The sequence below is a fragment of the Meles meles genome, chromosome 12 (genome assembly GCF_922984935.1).
Source record: "Meles meles chromosome 12, mMelMel3.1 paternal haplotype, whole genome shotgun sequence".
NCBI classification, from domain to species: domain Eukaryota; kingdom Metazoa; phylum Chordata; class Mammalia; order Carnivora; family Mustelidae; genus Meles; species Meles meles.
In genome coordinates this window covers 31,800,665-31,823,118 of record NC_060077.1, presented here as the reverse complement: position 1 = coordinate 31,823,118, position 22,454 = coordinate 31,800,665, and the positions used below count along the sequence as shown (strand labels likewise).

General features: G+C 54.8%; 3 protein-coding genes across 3 annotated transcripts in view; 2 read left to right on the top strand and 1 right to left on the bottom strand.

Moving 5' to 3' along the window:
- Nucleotides 1-15,187, top strand: part of DGCR2 (DiGeorge syndrome critical region gene 2) — an 83,660-nt gene extending 68,473 nt beyond the window's left edge. The window contains exons 7-10 of the mRNA XM_046025877.1: nucleotides 4,770-4,973; nucleotides 9,488-9,640; nucleotides 10,597-10,833; nucleotides 12,284-15,187. Of these exons, the coding sequence (XP_045881833.1) occupies nucleotides 4,770-4,973; nucleotides 9,488-9,640; nucleotides 10,597-10,833; nucleotides 12,284-12,540 (851 nt within the window). The 3' untranslated portion in view covers nucleotides 12,541-15,187. The remainder of the gene's footprint in view (nucleotides 1-4,769; nucleotides 4,974-9,487; nucleotides 9,641-10,596; nucleotides 10,834-12,283) is intronic.
- A 1,146-nt stretch (nucleotides 15,188-16,333) lies between these two features.
- Nucleotides 16,334-19,592, top strand: LOC123954333 (carbonic anhydrase 15-like). The gene is made up of 8 exons (XM_046025439.1): nucleotides 16,334-16,607; nucleotides 16,863-16,898; nucleotides 17,493-17,663; nucleotides 18,196-18,356; nucleotides 18,439-18,531; nucleotides 18,863-18,927; nucleotides 19,052-19,220; nucleotides 19,325-19,592. Exons 1-8 carry the CDS (start codon nucleotides 16,541-16,543, stop codon nucleotides 19,547-19,549), a joined length of 987 nt encoding a protein of 328 aa, XP_045881395.1. The 5' UTR covers nucleotides 16,334-16,540; the 3' UTR covers nucleotides 19,550-19,592.
- A 952-nt stretch (nucleotides 19,593-20,544) lies between these two features.
- Nucleotides 20,545-21,430, bottom strand: LOC123954430 (protein FAM246B-like). The gene has a single exon (XM_046025583.1). It carries the CDS (start codon nucleotides 21,428-21,430, stop codon nucleotides 20,720-20,722), a length of 711 nt encoding a protein of 236 aa, XP_045881539.1. The 3' UTR covers nucleotides 20,545-20,719.
- Nucleotides 21,431-22,454: the final 1,024 nt, after the last annotated feature.

Below are 22,454 nucleotides of genomic sequence, written 5' to 3'. Positions count from 1 at the left end.
AGAATTTGCTGCTCAGTAAGTAATTTCTTTTCTCCCTAACGAAGCCTGTAATTTGCAGTGGGCCGGCGCCACTTTGCGTTCACTGATCGAGTGAGGACGATCTAAACTGCAGGGGGTCCTAATTTCTACTCACCATGCGAACCACCTTCTAAGAAGGTTTAAAAAGGGACATTGGGGGGCACCTGGGTGGCTCAGTGGATTAAGCCGCTGCCTTCGGCTCAGGTCATGATCTCAGGGTCCTGGGATCGAGCCCCGCATCGGGCTCTCTGCTCCGCAGGGAGCTTGCTTCCTCCTCTCTCTCTGCCTGCCTCTCTGCCTACTTGTGATCTTTCTGTCAAATGAATAAATAAAATCTTAAAAAAAAAAAAAAAGGGACATTGGGAGGATGGTTGTAACCAACCCTTATCTTCCAGTTCTGCAGAGCATGTGCCGTGCGTCTGCCGTGCGTCTGTAGCTTGGGTACACCTCCCCTTCCCTAGACGATGAATTCCTGAGGGACCTCACAGGCTGCAGAGGACAAGTGTGCTTTAAATGAATTCCTTTATGGGTATCAGTCAGAAAGTCACCGTCAGCTGGAATTGGAAAGCAGAGGGGTTTTTTTGTTTTGTTTTTTTCTCCAGCCCTAAAGCTCAGTTCTTTGAAGGGCCACTTGACACACTTCCCTGTGCACCTAAAAATAAAAAGTGTTAAAAACAAAAAAAAACCCATTCTGTATTGCTTTTGCTCCAGTTGTTCCCCAGCTTCTGACTTACATGTACTTGTCCATTATTTTACATTTACTTTGTTTTTATACTTCTGAGGTGAAACACTTAACTGTTTTATGAAGTTAGCATTTATGTACCTTTCCTCATATGTTCTTCAGTTTCTTTATTATTTCTTCTCGCACCCCATTTCTTTCTGGGTTCAGCTTTTTGTTTCTCAGATACATTCTTCAGGAGCTCTTTGAGACGAGGCTGTGGTGTTAGTGCTACACTCTTTTACTCTCTGAACGAAAAGTCTAATTTTTGCCCCCAGTCCTGAATGTTCGTTTAGCTGGTCTAGATCTGTTGGTTAACAGTTACTTTTTCTCAAGACTTTGAAGATGGTATTTTATTGTTTCTGCCTGTTCCTTACTCTGAACAGGCAGAACATATGAACTCATATGCCTTTCCTTGGTTTGTTAGGTATATTATAAATTTTAAAACTTATCTTCTTGCTCCACAAGCAGACCGTGAGCACCCTGCCCAGGTGGCCAGGTGCCCCAGTGTGATAAGGTCAGCCTCTGCCATGAGTTCTCCTTCTTCCCTTCTGACTGTGACCTAGTGATGGTCAAGTGTTCCAGTGAAATCCCCCTATGCCTTTCCTTGTGTACTCTTCCCTGACCCCCAGTAAAACATTTGCTTTACTCCTTCTCTGCTCCCTCCTTCTCTGATCACTCCTTCTCTGCTCCCTCCGCACTTGGTTGAGCAGCACCCTTGGTGTTCTTCCTGTGTGATCCTTTGTTGGTGTGCAATGACTCTTTCTGTCCAGAACCTTTGAGTATAATGCACGTTGTTTTCCCCTGCCTCCCCTGTACCCCGCCTTGTGGCCACACCTGACTGACCATTGCCTGGAAGTACACAGAACAGCAGGTAATCTTTCTCTCTTGTTGCTTTTGAGAGTTTCTCTTCGTTGATACGCTGAGGTTTCATCACACTGTGTCTAGTCGATTTTTTTTTTTTTTAAATTTGTTAGAGAGAGAGAGAGCACAAGCAGGGAGAATGGCAGGCAGAAGCAGAGAGAGAAGCAGGCTCCCCACTGAGCAAGGTGCCTGATGCAGAATTCAATCCCAGGACTCTGGGATCACGACCTGAGCCAAAGGCAGCGGCTTAACCAACTGAGCCACCCAGGCGTCCCAAGTTATTGATTTATTTTTATTGGTCCTTTTAGGACCCCTGAGGATTTATGTGTTTTATTAATAATGAGAAGATCTCAGCCATCATCTCTTTTTTAACAGCTTTATTATGATATAATTCACATACTTTACAGTTCACTCATTTAAAGTATACTGTTCAGTGCTTTTTAGTATATTCACAGGTAAATGTAAGTATTAACACTAACTCCATGTACATCTATATATACATTTTATTCACATTAGCTTCAGATTGATACTAGGTTCATTTCAGTGATATGTGGAATGTTACCTCTTATAACCCAGTTTCCTTTCCTCCTTTCTCTGGTATTATCATTATACACATTAGGTCTGTTAGTGTTGCGAACAAATAAAACATTGTTAATTACCACCACCAGTCACTTCCTTAGCCTGGAACAGCTTTGCTTCCACACACGTCCTTTGGGCTATTATCTGCAAACACATACATTACATTTCTATATATTAGAGGCCCAATACTACGTTATAAACACAGTATCTTTTTTTTAAGGTTTTATTTATTTATTTGACAGAGAGATAGAGAGCAAAAGTAGGCAGAGTGGCAGGCAGAGGGAAGCAGGCTCCCTGCTAAGCAGGGAGCCTGATGCAGGGCTCAATCCCAGGACCCTGAGATCATGACCTGAGCCAAAGGCAGCTGCTTAATTGACTGAACCACCCAGGTACCCCATAAACACAGTATCTCATACAATTGCTTTTTCATTCAGTTAAGAGGAAAAAAATACTCATTTATGGAGCACCTGGGTGGCTCAGTTGTTAAGCGTCGCCTTCGGCTCAAGTCATGATCCCAGGGTCCTGGGATCAAGCCCCACATTGGGCTCCCTGCTCAGTGGGAAACCTGCTTCTCCCTCTCCCTCTCCCACTCCCCCTGCCTGTGTTCCCTCTCTCACTGTGTCTTTCTGCATCAAATAAACAAAATCTTTAAGAAAAAAAAACTCATTTATATTGTCTTTCATAATCACATGATTATCTTTTCTAGCGCCTTTTGGTTTTTTGTATAGATCCAAATTCCTCTCTGAGGATCACTTTCTTTTAGCCTTAAGAACTTCCTTTAGGGTGGGGTGCCTGGGTGGCTCAGTCAGTTAAGTGTCCGACTCTTAATTTCAGCTCAGGTCATGATCTCAGGGTGTGAGATAGAGCTCTGTGTCGGACCCTGTGTCAGGCTCCACACTTCATGTGGAGTCTGCTTAGGAGGCTCCCTTTTTTTCCCTCTCTCTGAGTCTGCTTAGGAAGCTCCCTTTTTTTCCCTCTCTCTCTCTGCCCCTCCCTCCCTTCATGCTCAATCTCTCTCCCTTGGGGGGGAAAAAAAAAAAAAGACTTCCTTTGGTATTACTTATAAGGCATGTGTGAATGCAACAAATTAGGTCTTGTCTGTTTGGGGAAAGTCTTTATGTTGCCTTCAGGTTTTGAAAGCTAGGTTTGCTGGGTGTAGGATTCTGATAGTTTTTTCTTTGAGCACCTTGAGTATGTTATCCCACTGCCTTCTCATCTCTCTTTTTTCTTCTGAGAAGTCAGCTCTTAGCCTTACGGGGTTCTCTTATAAGTAACATGTCATTTCTGGCTTGCTGTTCTTAAGGTTTTCACATTTTCTTCGATGTTAGCACTTTTTTACTATGATGAGTATGTCTGATGTGCTTAGGGCTCTTTGCATTTATCCAAGTTGGAGTTTGTTACGCTTCCTACACGTATAGGTTTTGTTTTTCAATGAGTTTGGGAAGTTTTCAGCTGTTATTTCTTCAGATACTTTTTTCTGCTCCTTCTGCTCTCTTCTTCTTCTGGTACTTCTATTTTGTGTGTGATGGTGCACTCAGTGGTGTCCCATGTTTCTCTGAGGGCTGCTCATTTTTCTTCATTCTTTTTCTCCCTCTTCTAACAGAGATCAGTTCTATGTGATTTTCTTGCCCTGCATATTCCTGACCCCAGTCCTTTTTTTTTCTTCGTTTCATTTATTTGTTTATAATTTGCCAGAGGGAGAGAGACAGCGAGAGGGGGAACACAAGCAGGGAGAGTGGGAGAGAGGAACAGGCTTCCCACTGAGCAGGAAGCCTGATGTGGGGCTCTATCCCAGGACCCTAGGATCATGACCTGAACCAAAGGCAGGTGCCTAACAACTGAGCCACCCAGGCACCCCAGCCCCTGTCTTAAGTGAGGCACAGACCCATGGTTGTGGGATTTGTGATGCGTGTTTTTAGATATCTCTACTCCATTTGGAGATGGAAACAAACATCTTCTCATGGCCCTTTGCCTTTCACTGAGCATGTGTCTTTTGGAGAGCTGCCCCTGCCTCATCCCTTGTCCCTTCCTCCAGGCATCTGTTGTGTCTAGGGCTGGCTTAGGGCTCTGAGCTGTCAGCTTCCTCTCGTCTCTGGTGATGGCCATTTCTCTTCCGCCTGCCCCACAGCAGCTCTGCACAGAGTTTACTGTGTGTTTCTTGGGGCTAGTGGACTGTTTTTTCAAGCAGAGCCAGCAGCTTCTTGGGAGAGTCGTTGGAGGCATACTCTCAGATGTGTTGTAAAATGGTTAACATGCATGACAGCTACATTTTAAAACTGAGGAAATCTCTAAGTAAACTGCTTAGACAGATCCTTGAAAGCAAACACTTCTCCATGGGCTTTGCCCTGGAATCTAGCTCTCTTCTCTCTCCCAGCTCTCTGGGCTTATGTCCAGGTGTGCCCTGATCAGGCTTTGTCCTAGCAGCGAGTTGTAGTGACAACCTCTCTCGGATAGCCACTTCCTGTGGCTGTGAGCCAGACTCACACACTTCAGCACTGGGAAGGCTCTCTGGTTGATCTTGCTAACTCCTCTGTTGTCGCGTCTGTTGCCCAATGATGCATACATATATACATGTATGTGCATGTTGCAGGTCAAACATGTGTTGACATCAAGGACAATGTGGTGGATGAGGGGTTCTACTTCACCCCCAAAGGAGATGACCCATGCCTGAGCTGCACCTGCCATGGTGGGGAGCCTGAGATGTGTGTGGCTGCCCTGTGTGAGAGGCCTCAGGGCTGTCAGCAGTACCGCAAGGACCCCAAGGAATGCTGCAAGTTCATGTGCCTGGACCCAGGTGAGACTGATGGTGGGTCACAAGTCAGCCCCTGTGTTCTAAGCTGGAGCCCAGATGTTCCTTCACTTTCTCAGTAGTGGGCACTCGTGAGAGCTCATGGCACATGGCATAGCAACATTTTGTTTATGGAGCTGTTCAGCCAGGTTTGATGGCCAACCACTCTTGTGAGCATGTGTGTGTCACATGACCTGGCCTTCTCTAACTGCCACCTCACAGGTGTGTCAGGCTTGTGTCAGCTCTCAGGTAGGTAACCAGTATTGTACATCAGTGAACTTGAACTTGAATGAGCGTGCCTGTTCATGAGTCAGCTGTAACTGATGGCTTTAAATCTGACCTATCTTTCTCCTCTCAAGATTTATGTCCCCATTTTAGCTCTTTTCCATGTTTGGTGATGTGAGGGGTAATGACAGTTTTTATTTGCTTATAGTCATCGATTTCTACCGCTAAAATCTTTCAGGAGAAAGTTTTGAGAAACTAACTCCATTCTGCCAGGTGGCGTTTGTGATTCAACATTATGCAGGCATGTGGTCTCTAGATAGCCCTCTTCCTTTCCTTTCCAAAGGAAAAAGAAAAGAAAGAAAAGAGCAGCACGTAGCAGTGTGCTCTGTATGACAGTGGGCATCACACTCATACAACATGCTGGATTATTCTCCACACCAGTGCAGTTGGCATCTCTGTGAATTCATAATCTCAAGAGAACTGTAAATCAAAAGCATGAATTTGTTCTTTTATCTTGGCAGTGTGAGACAGACGTGGACAGGGCCTTGTGGAAGTCCCTAAGCTCATGGACCCTGTAGAAGAGAAGCTGGGGCAGGGCGTGGTGGCCATCTCTATCCTCCAGGGCCCCTGTGGAGGAGAAACTGGTTTGCTTAGTGCTCATGGGACAGGAGTTGGAACTGTTGTGTGAGAGCCACAACAACTAGAACTCTCGTTAAGTAGAGAGTTGTCAGTGTCCCTGCATGCCAGGAAGGGCATCTGGGGGAGAGGGCAAAGCAGTGTCAGAGGGTGTCTGAGGCTGAATCAGACACTTTGGCACATGTCCTAGAGGTGCAATTGGCTGTGAAGAGTACAGAAGAGCCTACCAGGGAGAGTGGAACTCAGTGAGGGTACACTTGGGCCTCCCTATCTCACAGAGTAGATCGTACCTGCTTGTATAAGATGCATTCCTGTGGGATTCCGACAAGCACTGATTAGGTGCTTACCAGGTCTCCAGTGTCCTGGCCACATCACTCTGAACCCCCAGCTCACTTACCTTCCACAGGAGTCAAAAGACTGGCTTTTGCAAGCCACGTCACATGTATTTCTCATTCCATTTCTTAGGAGTCTATCCATATTGCCTTACCTCTCCATCTAGGCTTTGTTAGAATGACCAGGCCTGTGTAAGACCTGTAGGGCCTGCCAAGCCCTGAGGACTTCTCAGCAGAACAGGGCTCTCTGGGCATCTGGATGAGACCACAGCTGCTGCAGGCCATTCTCCTGTGCAGCCAGAGCAGCTTATCCAGGGCTTATTCCTGCCTCTTGTTCAGTGTTATGTTTGCAGGCTCCTGCCTGCTTCCCAAGCTGAGTGTTTCCTCCTGGAAAGTACCTGTATTCCAACAAGGACAGAGACACTGCCACCCAAACTGGGACGCTGAGAAAGTATCCCCTTCAACAAGGCAAGGATGTCTGCTCTCACCACTCTGTTTAGGGTTCTACAGGAGGTCAAGGGCAGTGCCAGAAAATGAAAAGGTATCCAGACCACAAGGGGAAGTGAAATTATCTTTTTTTTAGTAGATGATATGATTGTCTGCATAGAAAATCGCAAAGGACCTGCAAGAAAGTTACTAAAACTAGAGTGTTTAGCAAGGTCTCCACATACAAGGTCAATATACAAAATTCCATTGTTTTTATATATACTACCTGTGAATAGTTGGAAATTTAAATATCTAAAAAAAAAGTACCATTTACAGTAGCACCAAAAAACATGACTTAGGCATAAGCCTTACAAATATATGCACAAACCATAAAATACTGATGAAAGTAATCAGAGGAGAGGTATACCATGTTCATGGATCATAGGACTCAATATCATTAGGCAGTTAATTATCCCTAAATTATTTATGGATACAATGCTGTCCTAACCCAAATTCTAGCAGACTTTTTTACAGACATCGACAAGCCGATTCTAAAATTTATGTAGAGGAGTGCCTGGCTGGCTCAATCAGTGGAACACATAACTCATGATCTCAGGGTTGCAAGTTCATGTCCCACATTGGATGTAGAGATTACTTAGAAATTAAAAAAAAAAAAATTTAAAAAAACAAAATTTATGTAGAAAGGCAAAGGAATTAGACTAGCTAAAACAGTTTTTGGGAAGAACAAAGTTGGAGGTCTCCTGGTACCTGATTTAAAACTTACTGTATGGTCATAGTAATCAAAACAGTGTGGTATTATCAGAAGAAGAGACACGTAGATCACTGGAACAGAATAGTCTAGAAATAGTCCCACACTTATATGGTCAACTAATAATTGACAACAGTACAAAGGCAATTAAATGGGGAAAGGATATCTGTAAACAACTGGTGCTGGAACAGTTGGACATCCATGTTTAAATATATACATATATATATACACCTTTAACTACACATCTTACTATGTATAAAAATTAACTCAAAATGGTCATAGACTGGGTGCCTAAGTGGTTCAGTTGGTTAAGCAACTGCCTTCAGCTTAGGTCATGATCCCGGAGTCCAGGGATCGAGTCCCACATCGGGCTCCCAGCTCCATAGGGAGTCTGCTTCTCCCTCTGACCTTCTTGCCTCTCGTGGTCTCTCTCACTGTCTCTCTCTCAAGTAAATAAAATGTTTTTAAAAAAATGATCATAGACCACTATAAAACCTTACATTATAAGACTTCTAGAAGAAAAATATATGCTCTAAAAAAAATAAAGTATGTGAAAAGAAAATAGAAAATATGGAAAAATCTTTGTGAACTTGGGATAGGCAACATTTATAGCTGACCAGTCATGGTGTGAGTCCCCAAGGACCCAAGAGCTGGCTTCTGTCTCCTAGGAAAGTGCTGTCTTCTTTGTGTCTGACTGCAGGTGGCTTTCTTCTAAGGGATGCTTCCTCCTTCCTTGGTAATCACCATGGAGGGATGGTCAGGGACCTTTACTGTGTCCTTGAGTTTATTTTGGAAGTGATTAGTAAGAGTCATTGCAAAGGGACTGTTGCTTAGGTGCCCCTTGGGATCTCTGAGCTGGCCACCAATTAACAGACATGTCAACAGCACCCTGAACTGACAGTCATCCTCCCACATACAGAGACAAAATGTTCCCTTGACACTTGAAGAGGATCAGAGGCACCAGAAAAGCAGCTAATTGGGGAGAGGATGTATCCTTTATACATGTTACTTCCCAAGTTTTGTCAGCAGTAAGTGCAGCTTTGAGGGAGGCTCCCTGACCCTGTGGGAGCAGGGCAAGAGTGAGCTCAGACCATCTGCATTGGTATGGAGCCAGCTGGGCCAGCGGAAGCAGTAGAAGGGCCCCGGGAGCCCAACCTCTCACATGGAATCCTAGTTGGTCGTGAAGTGTCTCCTTGGAGCTGGCGGTTGGGGATCTGCCTGCATGGCTGTCACAGAGTTGGAAGTCGACAGTCCTTGGCCCTTCCACCCACGCGGAGTCCTGCTTCCAGTGGCTACAGGCCTGTGGCCTGAGACCTCTGTGACCTTCCTTCTGGGTCGTGGAGGCAGGTACTCTCGGGACCACTTCCTAGTTCTGTTAGTCTGTGACTTGGCGCGAGTGGCCCATCTCACCTCAGTGAGAGCCGATGGGGAAGTCTGCCCCCCTGAGGCACTCAGCCAGCGCAAGTTCTCTTCCCTCACATCTCCTCCCATGATCACCATGTGTGCTCGCCCCACAGCAAACCAGACAAGCACTGGTGGGCACCAGGGCAAGGCAGGCTATCTCCGTGTGGGCACAGTCAACATTTGGGACTGAGCACTGTGATGTGGGCTTGGCAAGCTGCTGAGCAGCATCGCAGGCCTCTACCCACCAGAGGCCAATAGTGCCTCCACCCTTGAGGGGTTGGTGGGGACCAAGAGTCTCTCCAGACGTTGTCACATGTTCCCTGGGAGTTACAGAGTCGCCCAGGTGAGCATCCCTGGTCTAGGGTCCAGGAGCTTGGTCCCATGTGCCTGATTTTGTCTTGTGATTGGGGGTACGGGGAGCTATAACAGAGCTTCTTAGGCAGAAGAGGCTCATTGAATGGAACTTAGTGCTAGGCTGGAAGGTAAAATATTATTCCTGGCCCACAATTTGCTTCTCTCCTTTGGTGTTAGCACAGTATTCATGACTTTGAGTTGTTTCATTTCTGCCATCTCTCCCAAGATCATCAAGTGCAGGGAATCGGGAAGCAGTTGCCTTTTCACATACCTGCCTGGTGGTGAAAGACTGTGGCCTTCCCGTAGCACTAAGCACCTGGGGGTCAGGCTCTCCTCTTTGAGAACAGCCAGTTTCCTTCCTCTCCCTGTAACAGATGGCAACAGCCTGTTCGACTCCATGGCCAGTGGGATGCGTCTGATCGTTAGCTGCATCTCCTCCTTCCTCATTCTGTCGCTGCTGCTTTTCATGGTCCACCGGCTTCGCCAGAGGCGGCGGGAACGCATTGAGTCCCTGATTGGAGCCAACTGTGAGTGCAGCTCACCCTGCCAATGACAGTCCCAGTGGAGGCCCCGCTCCAAGCTCTGTCCCCTTGAGAGAGTGGGAGGGCATGGGAAGCAGGAAGGGGCAAGGAGGAAGGAGAGGATACTGATAGGGATGCCCCAGCTTGTCCCCAGCACCTGAGGAGCTGGAGGAGCTGTCCTGGGGACCTGAAATCAGGCCCTGGATATGTGAAGGGAGGGACACACTGTCAGTACCAGCTGCCCTCAGGCTCTCCACCCCTCCAGGCCTTGAAGCAGGACCCACAGCTGCTGTTGTGTTCCGGTCAGTGATGTTACCTTTTCTGGCAGCCTGGACCGTGAGTGGGCCACCTGCGGGCTGGAGAGGGGGCAGAGCAGCAGACTCCCAGAACTGTTAGGCAGCTTTGGGTGTGACTTGCCTTCTTCAGCCCAAGTTCTCTGCAGTGAGAGGCCTGTGCCCTCAGTAGAGCTGGAATTGCTCCTTGTCTCAGCAAGGAAGCCAGGCTCCCCAGCACCCAGTCCCCCTGTCCATGTGGGGAGCGGTGGGATGGTTGCAGACCCCAAGGGCTCGAGGGCTCTTGAGTCAAGGTGGCAGGAATGCTGAGGGGCCGTGCCAGCTGCAGTTGGGGGCCTTACGGCACTGAGAGCCAGCATAGTCCTTCCTCAGACCCTCAGTTCCCACCAGGTCAGCTTCAGAGACCCTCAGGTGGAGAAGTGTGGTGACGGCTGGGCGGCAGAAGTGGCAGGAAGTAGTAAGGGGTTGCACATGGGTTAGGGCCAGGAATGGACTGAAGGAGGGGGTCCGGGTGGGCAAGCTGGGCATACGAGTGTGTCAGTCGGGATACCTGATCCCTTGGGCCTGGGGAGGCAGGTCCAGCCTCGAGAGGAGGTAGGTGACTTGGGGGCTGAGCTGCATGCCTTTGAGTGACGTGGCTCTATTGCTTGTCTCCCTGTGGTTGCGCAGTGCACCACTTCAACCTTGGCCGGAGGATCCCTGGCTTTGATTACGGCCCAGACGGGTTCGGCACCGGCCTCACGCCACTACACCTTTCTGACGATGGGGAAGGCGGCACGTTCCACTTCCACGACCCTCCGCCTCCCTACACCGCGTATAAGTACCCAGACATCGACCAGCCCGATGATCCACCGCCGCCCTATGAGGCCTCCATCAACCCTGACAGCGTGTTCTACGACCCCGCAGGTGCTTCTTCCGCAGGGACAGGGAGCGGCACGTCACTAACCTTCCACCATGTGCAGCCGGTGGTCCTCCTCCCCAGTCCGCAGGACCCTGAACCTCCACTTCCTCCTGGTCTTCTGCTTTCCCCTTGGGTTTCCGTTTAAGGTGGAAGGAACTGCCATCTGTCGGCAGGCAGGCTCTTCCCAGGGTTGCGCATGCAGATGACCGTTAGCCGCGGTCACACTGCCACTGGCCTTCCTCCTGTGAACGCCTGTTAGCAAGCAGCCCTTGGGGCACACCCAGCTGGGCTCTGTGGAGGGCTGGGGAGCCAGGTGCTGGTGGTTGTGGGTACAGGGCGAGCCCAGAGCTACAGGGGCCCATCCAGAGCCAACTGGTCGGCCCTAAAGACACGTGTGTGTTGTGAGCTCAAGAGACACCATCATGACGTTGTCTCCTGTCTGGAAGCAGTTCTTTGGAGAAAGCGCTGGTTCTGTGATGTTGGCCCAATGACTCGGATCTGTTATCCATCTGATACCCTGAAAACCCATTCCTCACAGGGCCATGTAGCACAAAGGATGTGCCGGCTTCCTCACCACTGCCTGGCTTGTCCCTGTGCCTGGTGTGCAGCTCAGGTGTCCCATCCCATCTGCCACTGTGTGAACACCATCTGTCACACACGACCCCCTGCAGCATACCAGCGGGCGGCGCCCTACCCCGAGGTGGCTGGTTCCCTGTGCACCAGTACCACAGCAGGACAGGTGTCATGGGGCCAGCCATGCTGTGTTCACCAGGACCACTCTTCTGCGGTCTGTGGGCAGGACCTGGATGTGACCCCTGCACACACGGATTTTCTCTCTGCTCTCGAGGTGTCAGGGTACAACAGGCTTCCTGCCAGGGATGCCGCTGTAGGAGGGCAAGAGATCCCAGCTGCCTGTGTGGAGCCTCCCCAGGGCAGGGTCACAGACTGCTGGGGCTGGGGGAGGCCAGCCAGCAAAAAGGGGCACGCTGGGCCCCCATGCCCAAGCTTTCAGAGGGGGACTGGCTAATAAGGAGCAGGCACACTGAACGGAGTGGCCTGCCACAAAGCTTCCCTCAAAACTGTGAGGTTTGCCGAGCTGCCTGCTCCAGCCCTGTCTCCTGTATTCCCATCCCCATGTTCCAGCAATAGCCTGGCCGCCGCCAGCCCAGTATGTCAGGGCTGTCATGTCATGTCATGTCAGGGGCGCCCTGCTTTGACTCCCACCAAGTCTGAGAGGATGTTCCCTCTCCCCTGACTTCGTTCTGCTGACTTGCCTTGTCCCCCCACACCACACACCATGGCTTGCTCCTAGTTGTACCCCTGCACCTGGCCCCTTGCCAGGTGGGCAGAGGTGAAGGGTGATGACAGGAGGAGCGTCCCCTGGTTCTCTCCAGCCCACCCTCTTCCCCTGTGCCAGACCCACCATCCTGCTGACACCCTTCTGTCTCCCTGCAGACGATGATGCCTTTGAGCCGGCAGAGGCCAGGCCGCCAAGCCCGGGGGATGGTGGCGGTGAAGGGGCATCACCCCGGCGTCTGGAGCACCCTTTGCCCGCTGCGGGGCCCTCTCTGGCCGACTTGGAAGACTCAGCTGACAGCAGCAGTGCCCTGCTTGTGCCCCCTGACCCTGGCCAGAGCGGGAGCACCCCCGCCACAGAGGCACTGCCGGGGGGCGGCCGCCATAGCCGCAGTTCCCTCAGTACCATGGTGTAGAGGATGGCCCAGCCCAAGGCCCCGACGGGCGGAAAGCACCTTTTTGCTGTCAAGAAAATCCTGATCCCCGTGGGAGACTTAAAGGGCCCCTGAGTGAGCCTGGACCCAGCTGCACGGCCGCAAACCCACTGACCGCACGCATGTGCAGCACAGACCACACCGGCCTCCCAAGGGAGCAGACACCTGCGCTGGGCCTCCTGGACAGCTCTAGAAACATGCATAGCTGTTGGTCCCTGTCTTTTTCTTTTCAAATGGCAGAAGAATGACAGAGTTCATTCAGACCACATGTTTCAAAAGTAGGGAACAAAGATGGCACCGTGGGCATGGGCAGGGACCCGCACCACACCTGGCTTTGGTGGGCATGCTCCCTGTGGCATGCCATCCAGAGGAGCCTGCCAGATAGCCACGGGGCCCTGGCGGCCAGGAGGCGGGTGGGGGGGGCGCTTCCAGGCACCACCATGTTTGGGGACTGTCAGTATTATCTGGGTACTTGGTCTGCCTGAGGGTAGACGGCCTTGAAGGTGACCACAATGACTGCTCTGAGGATCCCCCCCACTCCACCCAGTGAACATCCAAGGATGACCCTTCTCTGGGCTGGGGGCTGGCCTGGGCCTCTGGTGCCCGAGGCCCTGAGGAAAGAGGGTCTTGGGAGGAGGTTGAACTCTCCACTCTGTCTAGCTGGGCTGGGTGAAGCCCAATTCTGTGCCAGGAGGTCCTGGCCCCACCCTGCCATTTTTTCCCCAGCATTGCTGTGCATGGCTTCCCCAAGAGGCAGCCCTGGAGTTGGGCCAAGGCCCTTAGCCACGCGTGAGTGTTCTGGCCCTGGATCCTCCGCTGTGGGTTGGGGGCTAAGCTGGCTCCTGTCTGCTAGCCTCTGGAGCCCCCACTCTTACTGATTCGCCTCTGGGCCTGGCCTGCCCTCCACCCCATCATGTTTGTGCCATAAAGGGTTGTTTCTTTGTGGGGAGGGGTGGCCGAAACGAATGCCCTGGGCTGTGTCCATCTCCTTGCACACTGTCACCACTGGGGCTGAGTGCCCAGTGGCCGCATGCCACCTTCTCATGCTCCTCAGCAGCTCGGGGTGCAGGATACCCTGCCCAGTGGCCTCTGGACCAAGGGACCCTGTTGCCTGCTCCTCGGCAGCGGTCTCATCTCCTGACATGGGGCTTTTAGCATTTCTGAGGTTTCGAGATTAAGCGGGTTCTGTGCGATTTTTAGCACATCCATATTTTTTCTACGTTGAATGTCTGGATCTTTTCTTTTTGTGTGTGTGTGCGTGTCTATATGTGTGTACATATGTGTCCAAGTTTTGCAGGTGGTAGTGGTACACCAGAGCTCCGGCATGGGGCCCCAGTTTCTCAGGCCCGTTGCGACGTCTGGGTGGCCCGGAGGCACAGCGAGGTCTGCACCTCCGCCCTGTGGCTGAGCGCATGGAGCCCTGCGCCTGGTCCCCGGTGTAGCCTTTCCAGACCAGCGTGTAGTGACTGGAGGGTTGACTAGAAGTGCTCTGTGGTGACAGACCTCAGTGGCATGTTCTCACACTCTCCAATTGGAAACCCATTGTGTTCCTCCAGGATGGAATGAGGTTTTTGAGTTGCCCCACAGAAACTGTCATCCCCTGAGCCGGCCAGAGGTGTGAAGTCTGAACTGCCTGTCCACGCTTGCAGGACCCAGAGTGTGGGAGGCAGGTGGGCTGCATGCCGAGCAGGCCGAAGCTCCCCTTGCCAAAGGGCTGCCACTTTGAGAACGGCGTACCAGGCCCTCACAGCCCACACTGGCTGCTGAAGACAAAGCAGGAAGCATGTTTTGCCTCCAGCCTGCTGGGTTCGAGGCAGCTGAGGGCTGGAGAACAGTCACGGGTCTTACTGGTGCCAGGTGAGTGTCCTGAGCGTGTCTGCTTTGGAGTGTCCGCCCCAGCGGAGCACAGAGGGCCTGACCTCTATAGCTGAGAGTCCTTCCCAGCTCCCATGTCCCTGGCCCATGCCTCGGAACCATGTGGGACTGGGGAACTCCCTGTGGGGACTGAAGGACTGCTGGGGCCAATCAGGCACAGAGGAGGCGCTGAGGAGGGAGTGACCTGAAACGGCAGGCCTGCTTCTGGACTGGCCACAGGGCTCTGTCCCAGCGCTGGGGTGCTCAGCCCACTTGCATCCAGGGGCTGGGCAGAAGGCCCATGTGTGGGGCTGCTCCAGACCCCCACCTGCTGTGTCTGCAAGAGTTGGTGCCGGGGAGCTGTCCTCCACTGGGTTGCAGTTGTGAGAGGAACAAGGGGAGAGCTGGGGTCAGCCTGGCTGTCCTTGGCCTCCTGTCCAGCTGCCACCCTTTGTAAGATCTGACTGTGCTCCACAGTCTGATGAAGAATCCCGAGGCCAACCCTAGTAGCTAAGACTCTTGTGCTCCTGTGAGAGACTGGGCCTCCAGAGGTACAGGCCAAGCTCTTGGGAGGGGCCTCCTCCCCCAGGTCCTGACTTACCTGGTGGAGGAAGGAGTACATACTGTACATTGTCTCGATGCCTGTTTTTTATGTTTTCCTTTCACTAAGGGTTTTTAGTTTGGGTTTATTTTTGGTTGGGTTGGCACTAATCCTTTTCTTAAAATGCTGTGAGAACCATTTCATCCAAATGCCAAATAAATTTGTGTTCTGGAAGAGGTGTGGTCAGTCCTTGGTGGGACCCAAGTGGGGCGGGAGACTCCAGACACGTCGGGGCTGCATGACACAGTGGTGGGAATGGGTGGGTGGAGGGGTCAGAGCATCTGTACCAGCCAGGCCAGGTGCAGGGCTCCAGGATGCCCCGTTCCTTCTGCTCTCTGACCATGGCCCTTTCAGGAATTCTCCAGTTTGTGATGAAGGAACAAAAGGGAACCCACAGGGACTCAACCTCAGGTGGACCCTTGTGCTCATCTTCCTAACCCAGCCTCCTGGCATTTGGCTCCAGGCTGGGCATTGGGGGCCCATGGGCTGGATGGGTGAGGGGCCAGGGTCAGGAAAGAACAGGGAGTCCCTTGATGGGGTTAGGAGCTTCAAGGATGGTTCCTTCATTCCTGAACACACCTGCTGGGGCGGTGAGGAGTCCTGAGTGCCATCAGCTTTGCTGACAGTGCCCCTTCCCCAAAGTGGGAAGAGTCTGGCCCTCTGGAGATTGGAAAAAGTTATCACCCCACCCCATCGACCTCCCTGCACTCTCCTGGCCCAGTTGTGCTTACACCCACAGGCGCACACATGCCCAGATACAGAGCTCTTTCCAAACTGTCACCTTCCTGGTTACACCAAGGGACAGAGAAATCAGCCCCACTTTGCAGGACAGCAAATTGAGGGAACAGGCTCAGGCCACATCCTGAGGGGGGATCGGGCGTCAGGAGCTGCTGCAGAAGCCTGAAGTCCCCCCCCCCTCCCCGGGGGTGTGAGTCAGTGGGAGAGCTGCAGCTTCCCAGATGGTGGGATGATCCCCCAAAGGAACGCCTTGCCCTTGGTGTGCAGCGGAGACACCTATACAAGAGAGGCTGTAGTCTTGGGGCAGGTGGTGGTCTCGGGCCCATAGCAGAAGGGAAAGACACCCTCCCACCCCAGCCTCAAAAGTCAAGAGCACTGGGATTCAGGGTGCCCTCCCCTTTCATCTTCTGTCCTTGCCTGGTGGCCTTGGCATGTCACTCCCGGCTCCCAGCCTCCATCTCCTTCCTCATCTTTAAATGGGCATTGTAGCACCACCCCCATTAATTGAAAGACTCCGTTTAAAGGGCTTTGCTCCTGTGAATACCAGTGATTGTGGCTGGCACTCGGCCCTGGGGTCAGAGCCTGTGCCTGGTGATCTCAGACTTCGGTCTTCCCTGCCGGTGGCCCTGCCTGGACACCACCCCCTCGGACCCTCTCTGCAGTGGCCTGCCAGTGAGCCCTCAAGACTTAGCCACTCCCCTCACCTTCCCCACTAACAAACAGCTGCCTTGCCTACCCCCACTGTCCTCTGGCACTTTCCAGTCCTCCGGAATCTGCAGCAGCTACACCATGCGGTCCCAGGGCTTTGCCCTCACCTTCCTCATCGTTCCACTGTTGGTGTGCGGGGACTCAAACGGTGAGCACCTGGGCCCTGGCCATCCGTTCTGAAATCTACACTCCCTTGTAGCTTCCCCTGCTCCCTGTTAAGCCCTACCACTGAGGGGTGTCTTTGTGGGGAGGAGATACTGCAGTCTGGGACAGAAGAGCAGGATCTGCACCAGCCTCCTTGGCCTAAGCCCTGCACCCCCATTCTTGGACCCTGGCTGGGATGGAGTGTGGCGAGAACCCAGATAGCTGTCCCTCATCTCAGTACCCTGTCCCCTGTCCGCAGACACCTGGTGCTATGACTCCCAGGACCCGAAGTGCGGTGAGGACAGAGTATCGTGTGAAGCTGTGTGGGATGTCTGTCCTGTGATGGTCTGGTGCTAGCGTGACCCAAAAGCAGTGTGCATGCTGAGCTGCTGTGGTCCCTGCACGTTTCTGTCTGGAGTCCTGGGTCACAGCAGCTGGCTGTGACTGTCCCCCTGCATGTGTGTCCAGGTCTATTGCTGATGTGACCTCCAGTCCTGCCACGTGTGCCAAGCTGTTCGTATCAGTGGGGCCTGTAAGCCTGTCAGTGTGGCCAGCCCATGTGTGAGCAGGTGTTTCAGGTGCCCTGTGTGGGCATGGAACTTTTGGGCCAGGGGACCGTTTCAGCCCCATTCCCTGTGGGACAGTCTACCTGCAGGTGACTGCAGTATGGCCTGCCTGTTTGAGAGTTACAAACATTGTGAGCCGGCTAGGTTAGGGTGTGTGTGGCAGTTGTGACCTGTCTAGGTGTGCGGGGGTTGAGGGGGAGGCAAGGACAAGCTTCCTGAGGCTGGGCAATTCTCTGTGTACGTGTGAAGGACCACTGTCTTCCTCTTTGTACCCCCAAGTTGCCTCCGTAACTCAGCCGCAGATTCCTAGCCTTTTTCCTCAGGCCCCACCCACTGGAAGGAGATGGCCCCTGCCTGTGGGGGCCCAGCCCAGTCCCCCATCAACATTGACCTTCACCTAGTCCAGCGGGACCCTACCCTGGGACCTTTCATCTTCCAAGGCTACAACTCAGCACCTCCAGGCCCATGGACCCTGGAGAATAATGGCCATACAGGTCAGTACCCTGGGACCTGGAACCGCCCCCCCCCCCGCCCCCCCGCAGACAGGAGCAGGAACCACCTGGGAGTGGGAACTACCCACCCCCCCACACACACAAGGATCAAAATCTCCACAATCAGAACTGGAACATCCACACATGTTGTTAAAGACACCTCCAACAGGAAACCACGCCCCAACAATAGCAATCAGCCATTGCCCCCTAGGACTAGGAGTCAGGACATTCCCAGAAGTCAGAGCGCCCCCTCCCCAGTATCAGGATGTCATCACAACCGCCCAATATCACACACAGCTGTGTTGGGTCAAAACTCCAGCCATAGGAGGATCACCCTGCCCCGTCCTTGCAGGGTAGGTATTTCCCCTGCGGTCTGACCCGTAGAGGGGCCTGGACCCCAAATGAGGTACCAATTCCGTGGAAGCCCAGCCAGGGACCAGACTGGCCAAAGGGGACCTGTGTTGGCACCCTGGACCCTAAGAGCCCAAGGGTGGGGGGGGGTGGAAGAGAAAGTCACGTGCTCCCCTACCCTCAGTGGTGCTCCACGTGGACGCTGGCCCAGAGAGCCTCCTGGAGATTCGGGGCGCCGGGCTGCCCCTGCCTGCCTACCGCGCGCTGCAGCTGCACTTCCACTGGGGGGGGCCTGGGCAAGCAGGCTCAGAGCACAGCCTGGATGGGCAGCGCCGCCCCATGGAGGTGGGCTTGGGCATGGGGTAGGGTGGCGGGAGTGGCCCGTGGAAGGGACAGCTGGTACCTCTCATGATCTGTGCCTCTCCAGATGCATGTGGTCCACATGAACACGAGGTACCAGAGCCTGGGGGAGGCGCGAAGTCACCCTGACGGGCTGGCCGTGCTAGCGGTGCAGTTGGTGGTGAGGGAGGGCCCCTGGTAGTAAGGGAGGGAGAGAGGGGCTTTGTGACTCCTTGTGCTTCCCAGAAAGGAGGTCTGCAAAGGGGGCAGAACAGGTTTGTCAAGCCTTGGTGGGCTGTGGGGGGAGCACATAAGGTTTGTAGGAGGATGGGGCCAGCCAGAGGTCCTGGGTCTGCAGGGTCAGTGGGGGGTGACCTTCCCCCAGATCTCCCAGCTGACCTCTACTAGGAGTGTACCCTCTTGCCACTTACAGTCTCCCCTAGATCCCTTTGGAGTTCCCCCTTTGAGACCCATCCACTTGGAGCCCCTCTCACTTGGAGTCCCCTCCCCAGGAGCAGGACACTGACAATGCCAACTTTTCCGCCCTCGTGTCAGGCCTGAAGAACGTGTCTCAGCGGGTGAGGAGCCACAGGGTCATGGGCGGCAGGGCGGGGGGCAGGGGGGCGGCTCAGGGGTGCTGGAGGCGGGGACTGGCTGGGTACAGGGAGGCCGATTCCAATCCCGCCTCCCCTCCCCTGCCCAGGGGCCTCGGTGAATCTGACATCCACCTTCCCACTGGCCTCGCTGCTGCCGGGTGCCTCCGGCCTCTTGCGCTACTACCGCTACACAGGGTCACTGACCACACCTGGCTGCCAGCCTGCGGTTGTCTGGACGGTCTTCGAGGACCCGGTCCCCATCGGGCGCGCGCAGGTGGGGCCGCAACCTCTTCCCTGGGCGGTGCTGCCCTCCTCCTCCCTGCCTCCTGAAGCCCCAGGCCACCCACGTCTTGATCTGTCTCTGCCCTAAAACTCCAGGTGGCCCAGTTCCAGACTGTGCCCCAGGCCGGGGTCCCCGGCTCAAGCCCCACACCGCTCACAGAGAATTTCCGCCCGCAGCAGCCTCTAGGGGGGCGCAGGGTATCGGCCTCTTTCTGTGCCTCCATCCACGAAGCAGCCTCGGCCCCCGCCCCGTTCCTAGCCCGTGTGCATGGGGCTCTGCTGGGCCTGGGTCTCAACTTGTGGCTCCAGCAAGACCCCTAGGAGCCAGATTCGACCCCTTCCCACAATAAACGATGCAGAGTGACCTTGCCCTCACGTACCTTGCGGGAGGTTGGGGTGGGAGAGCACTGCCTCTCCCACGGAGCCGGCATTCCTACCCTAAGCCCACTGAGGCCTTGGTGTGCTGCACAACGGGGAGACCCCTGAAGCCCCTCCTCTACCCCATCACAGCCAGTCCCAGCAGGCCACCCAGAACGCGGAGACCTCCTCTGATTCCTCTGAGAGGGAGAAGGTGTCCCCATTTCCAAGGAGAAAAACTAGCAGGTCCTAGAAACACCACCTGCTAAAGTCTTTACACATTTTATTTTAAAAAACAAGCTGGCTGACCGACCCCATTGTATGGGTTAAACGGTGACTTAAACATACAATCCCTGACGTCAGGAGATGAGAAGCTTCTGGCCTGGGGTTTTCTGCTGCAGACTGTGGTAGGTGAGTGGGTCCTGGTAACAAGGACAGCTAGTGAAACTGAGCCTAGCTAACACTGGGAGGTTAGGCTGTAGAGACTGAGTGTAGGGTGACACTTTCTGGAGAGCCTATGGCGAGGCTAGGTGAAGGGTTAAGTGTCTTTGGCGTCACCATCCACAGTGAAGCTAAGATGAGTCACCACTGTGTCCAGGCACTACTGTCCACTGACAAGCTGGGTCCACCAGTAGAGTGAAGCTGGCCAGGGTTGGGCTGCCCTCCAGCTGATGGCCTGTGGACTGCGGCTGCACATCTGGTCGGCATTGCCCTAAGTGAGGCTGTGTCGTGTGATAATGTCCCAGTCCCCCACGTGTCCCTAACGTCTGTTAAGTGTGGGTCACACATTATCTCAGTGCTTGGAGGCCCAGCCTTGGGCCCAAGACCCTTAAGAAAAACAAACAAAAAACAAAAACCACAGAACAGAAAAAACCGGCACCCTCCCCTGAGGCAGACCCTTCTGCAGGTCTAAGGCCAAAAGGGCCTCCGCCCCTCCTCCACCCCGGACTGGGTCTCAGGCGCAAAGCCATCTGCACTCCCCAAACCTGATCCCCGGGAGTCCCCAGGCTCTTCGCGTCCCGACAGCTACATCCCAAGGCCGCAGCCAGAGCAGGCGGCCTCTGAGGCTCCTTTTCCATCCACGAGAGGGGTGGATCTGTCCCGGGTCCCGGAGACCCTCGGCGGGGTCCGCCCTCAATCCCCGCTGCCCTGCGCGGCCCCGGGCGGAACCGGCGTCTTCTTGAAGTTCTTCCTGGCCGGGGCCCGGTTCGCGCCGCCGTCCGCGGGGCCATCCGGGGCGTCGTCGGAGGGCCTCGCGGCCGCGGCCAACACATTCATGGTTCCGAGCGCCCGCAGCAGGGCTGGGCCGCGGGGCGCGGCGCGGGGGGCGGCGCGGGGCTCCCGGCGGGCGGGCGGCGGGGGGGGCGGCAGCAGCTCGCGCAGGGCGTCCAGTTCCGCACGCAGCTCCGCACGCAGCGCCTCGAGCCCCGCGCCCAGTTCGGCGCGCACAGCCGCCAGGCCCTCCTGCAGCCGTCGCTCGCTCACCTCCAGGACCCCCGCCGGGTAGGTGGCCCCGCCGCGCGGCTCTCCGCACACCGAGCACACCGAGCCGCTGCTGCGCGCGTCCGCTCGCCCCGCGGCCCCCGGCGCCCGGGCCTCCCCCGCCGCGGCCCCCGCGCGCTCCACCAGCCTCAGCAGCCGAGGCTCGTCGGCCCGCGCCGCCGCCTCGGCCCGGATCTGGCCCCGCAGGCGAGCCAGGCGACCCGGGGCGCGGGCTTCTTCAGGGCCCGGCCCGTTGCCCTGCGGCCCGTGGTCCCGCCGGCGGCCAACAGCCCGTCGCAGCGCCTCGCTCGCGCCGTATGCGGTGCGCGCCTGGACCCACGGGCGCCCGGGTTCCGCCGCCATCTGCGCCGCAGCCGCCACCGCCAGCGGAGCCGGGCCTGGTCGGGAGCCCCAGCCCGCAGCCTAGCGACCGCTGGGGCCCCGGCGACGCTCCGTGGAGAGGGGCCCCCGGGACGGCTGTGGGAACGACCGAGGCCTCCGGGGATCTGGCCTGGCCCGGGGAACTCCGGCAGGGCGGGGGTGGAGCGGGCGGGTGGATGGAGACCCAGGGGACCCCAGCGGGGCAATGCAGGCAGGCTCGAGTGTGCTGGCCTTGCTCACGGGGACTACACTTCGCTGGGTTGAGCAGCTAGGACTGGTTTCCGGGCAGGGGGTGACAGGACGTGTAATGAGGCTGCAGAGAAGCCTAGGCTCTCAGACCATAGTCAGGAGCCGGGCTCGCACCCTCTACTCCAAACTACTGACCCCATCGCAGTCAGGGGAAAGCAGCAGCGGTTATGGACACTCCCGCCCCCAGTCCTCCTCACTCACTAGAGCCCCACTTCTATACCTTAGTCCAGGCCGATATTATCCCTGCCACCACCACCCCCCCACCCCCCCACCCTGGCTGCAGGAACCCATCCTCCTCGAGGGCACCCCCACTCAAGCTCTTCAGGGGTCTGGGTGGCTCTCTGCTGTGCCACAGTCCTCAGGGAGCCGCTGGATGTCACCCCACCCCCACTGTGTTCTGGCCATGTCTTCTTTTACCCAACAACCTCAACCCCTCCCTCTGGGCCTTTGCTCAGGCAGTTTCTCCTGCTGGGAATGTCCCTACCCCACACCATTCCCCTGGCGGCTCCCACTCATCCCACCTCTTCGGGACAGCCTTCCTTGGCCGCCCCAGCCCCCAGCAGGTGACTCAGAACCCTTGCCCCCAACTTTAAATGGCTCTGTTTTCTGTCCACCTGAATCCACAGTAGGGTCCCTGAGCACCGGGTGACTGGGTCACTGAGTTCTCAGAGATACCAAACACATAGGATGTTGGATGCCAGAGTAGATGAGTGAATGAGCCTGGGGTTGAGGGTCCTGGGCAGGGCAGGGCCTCTAC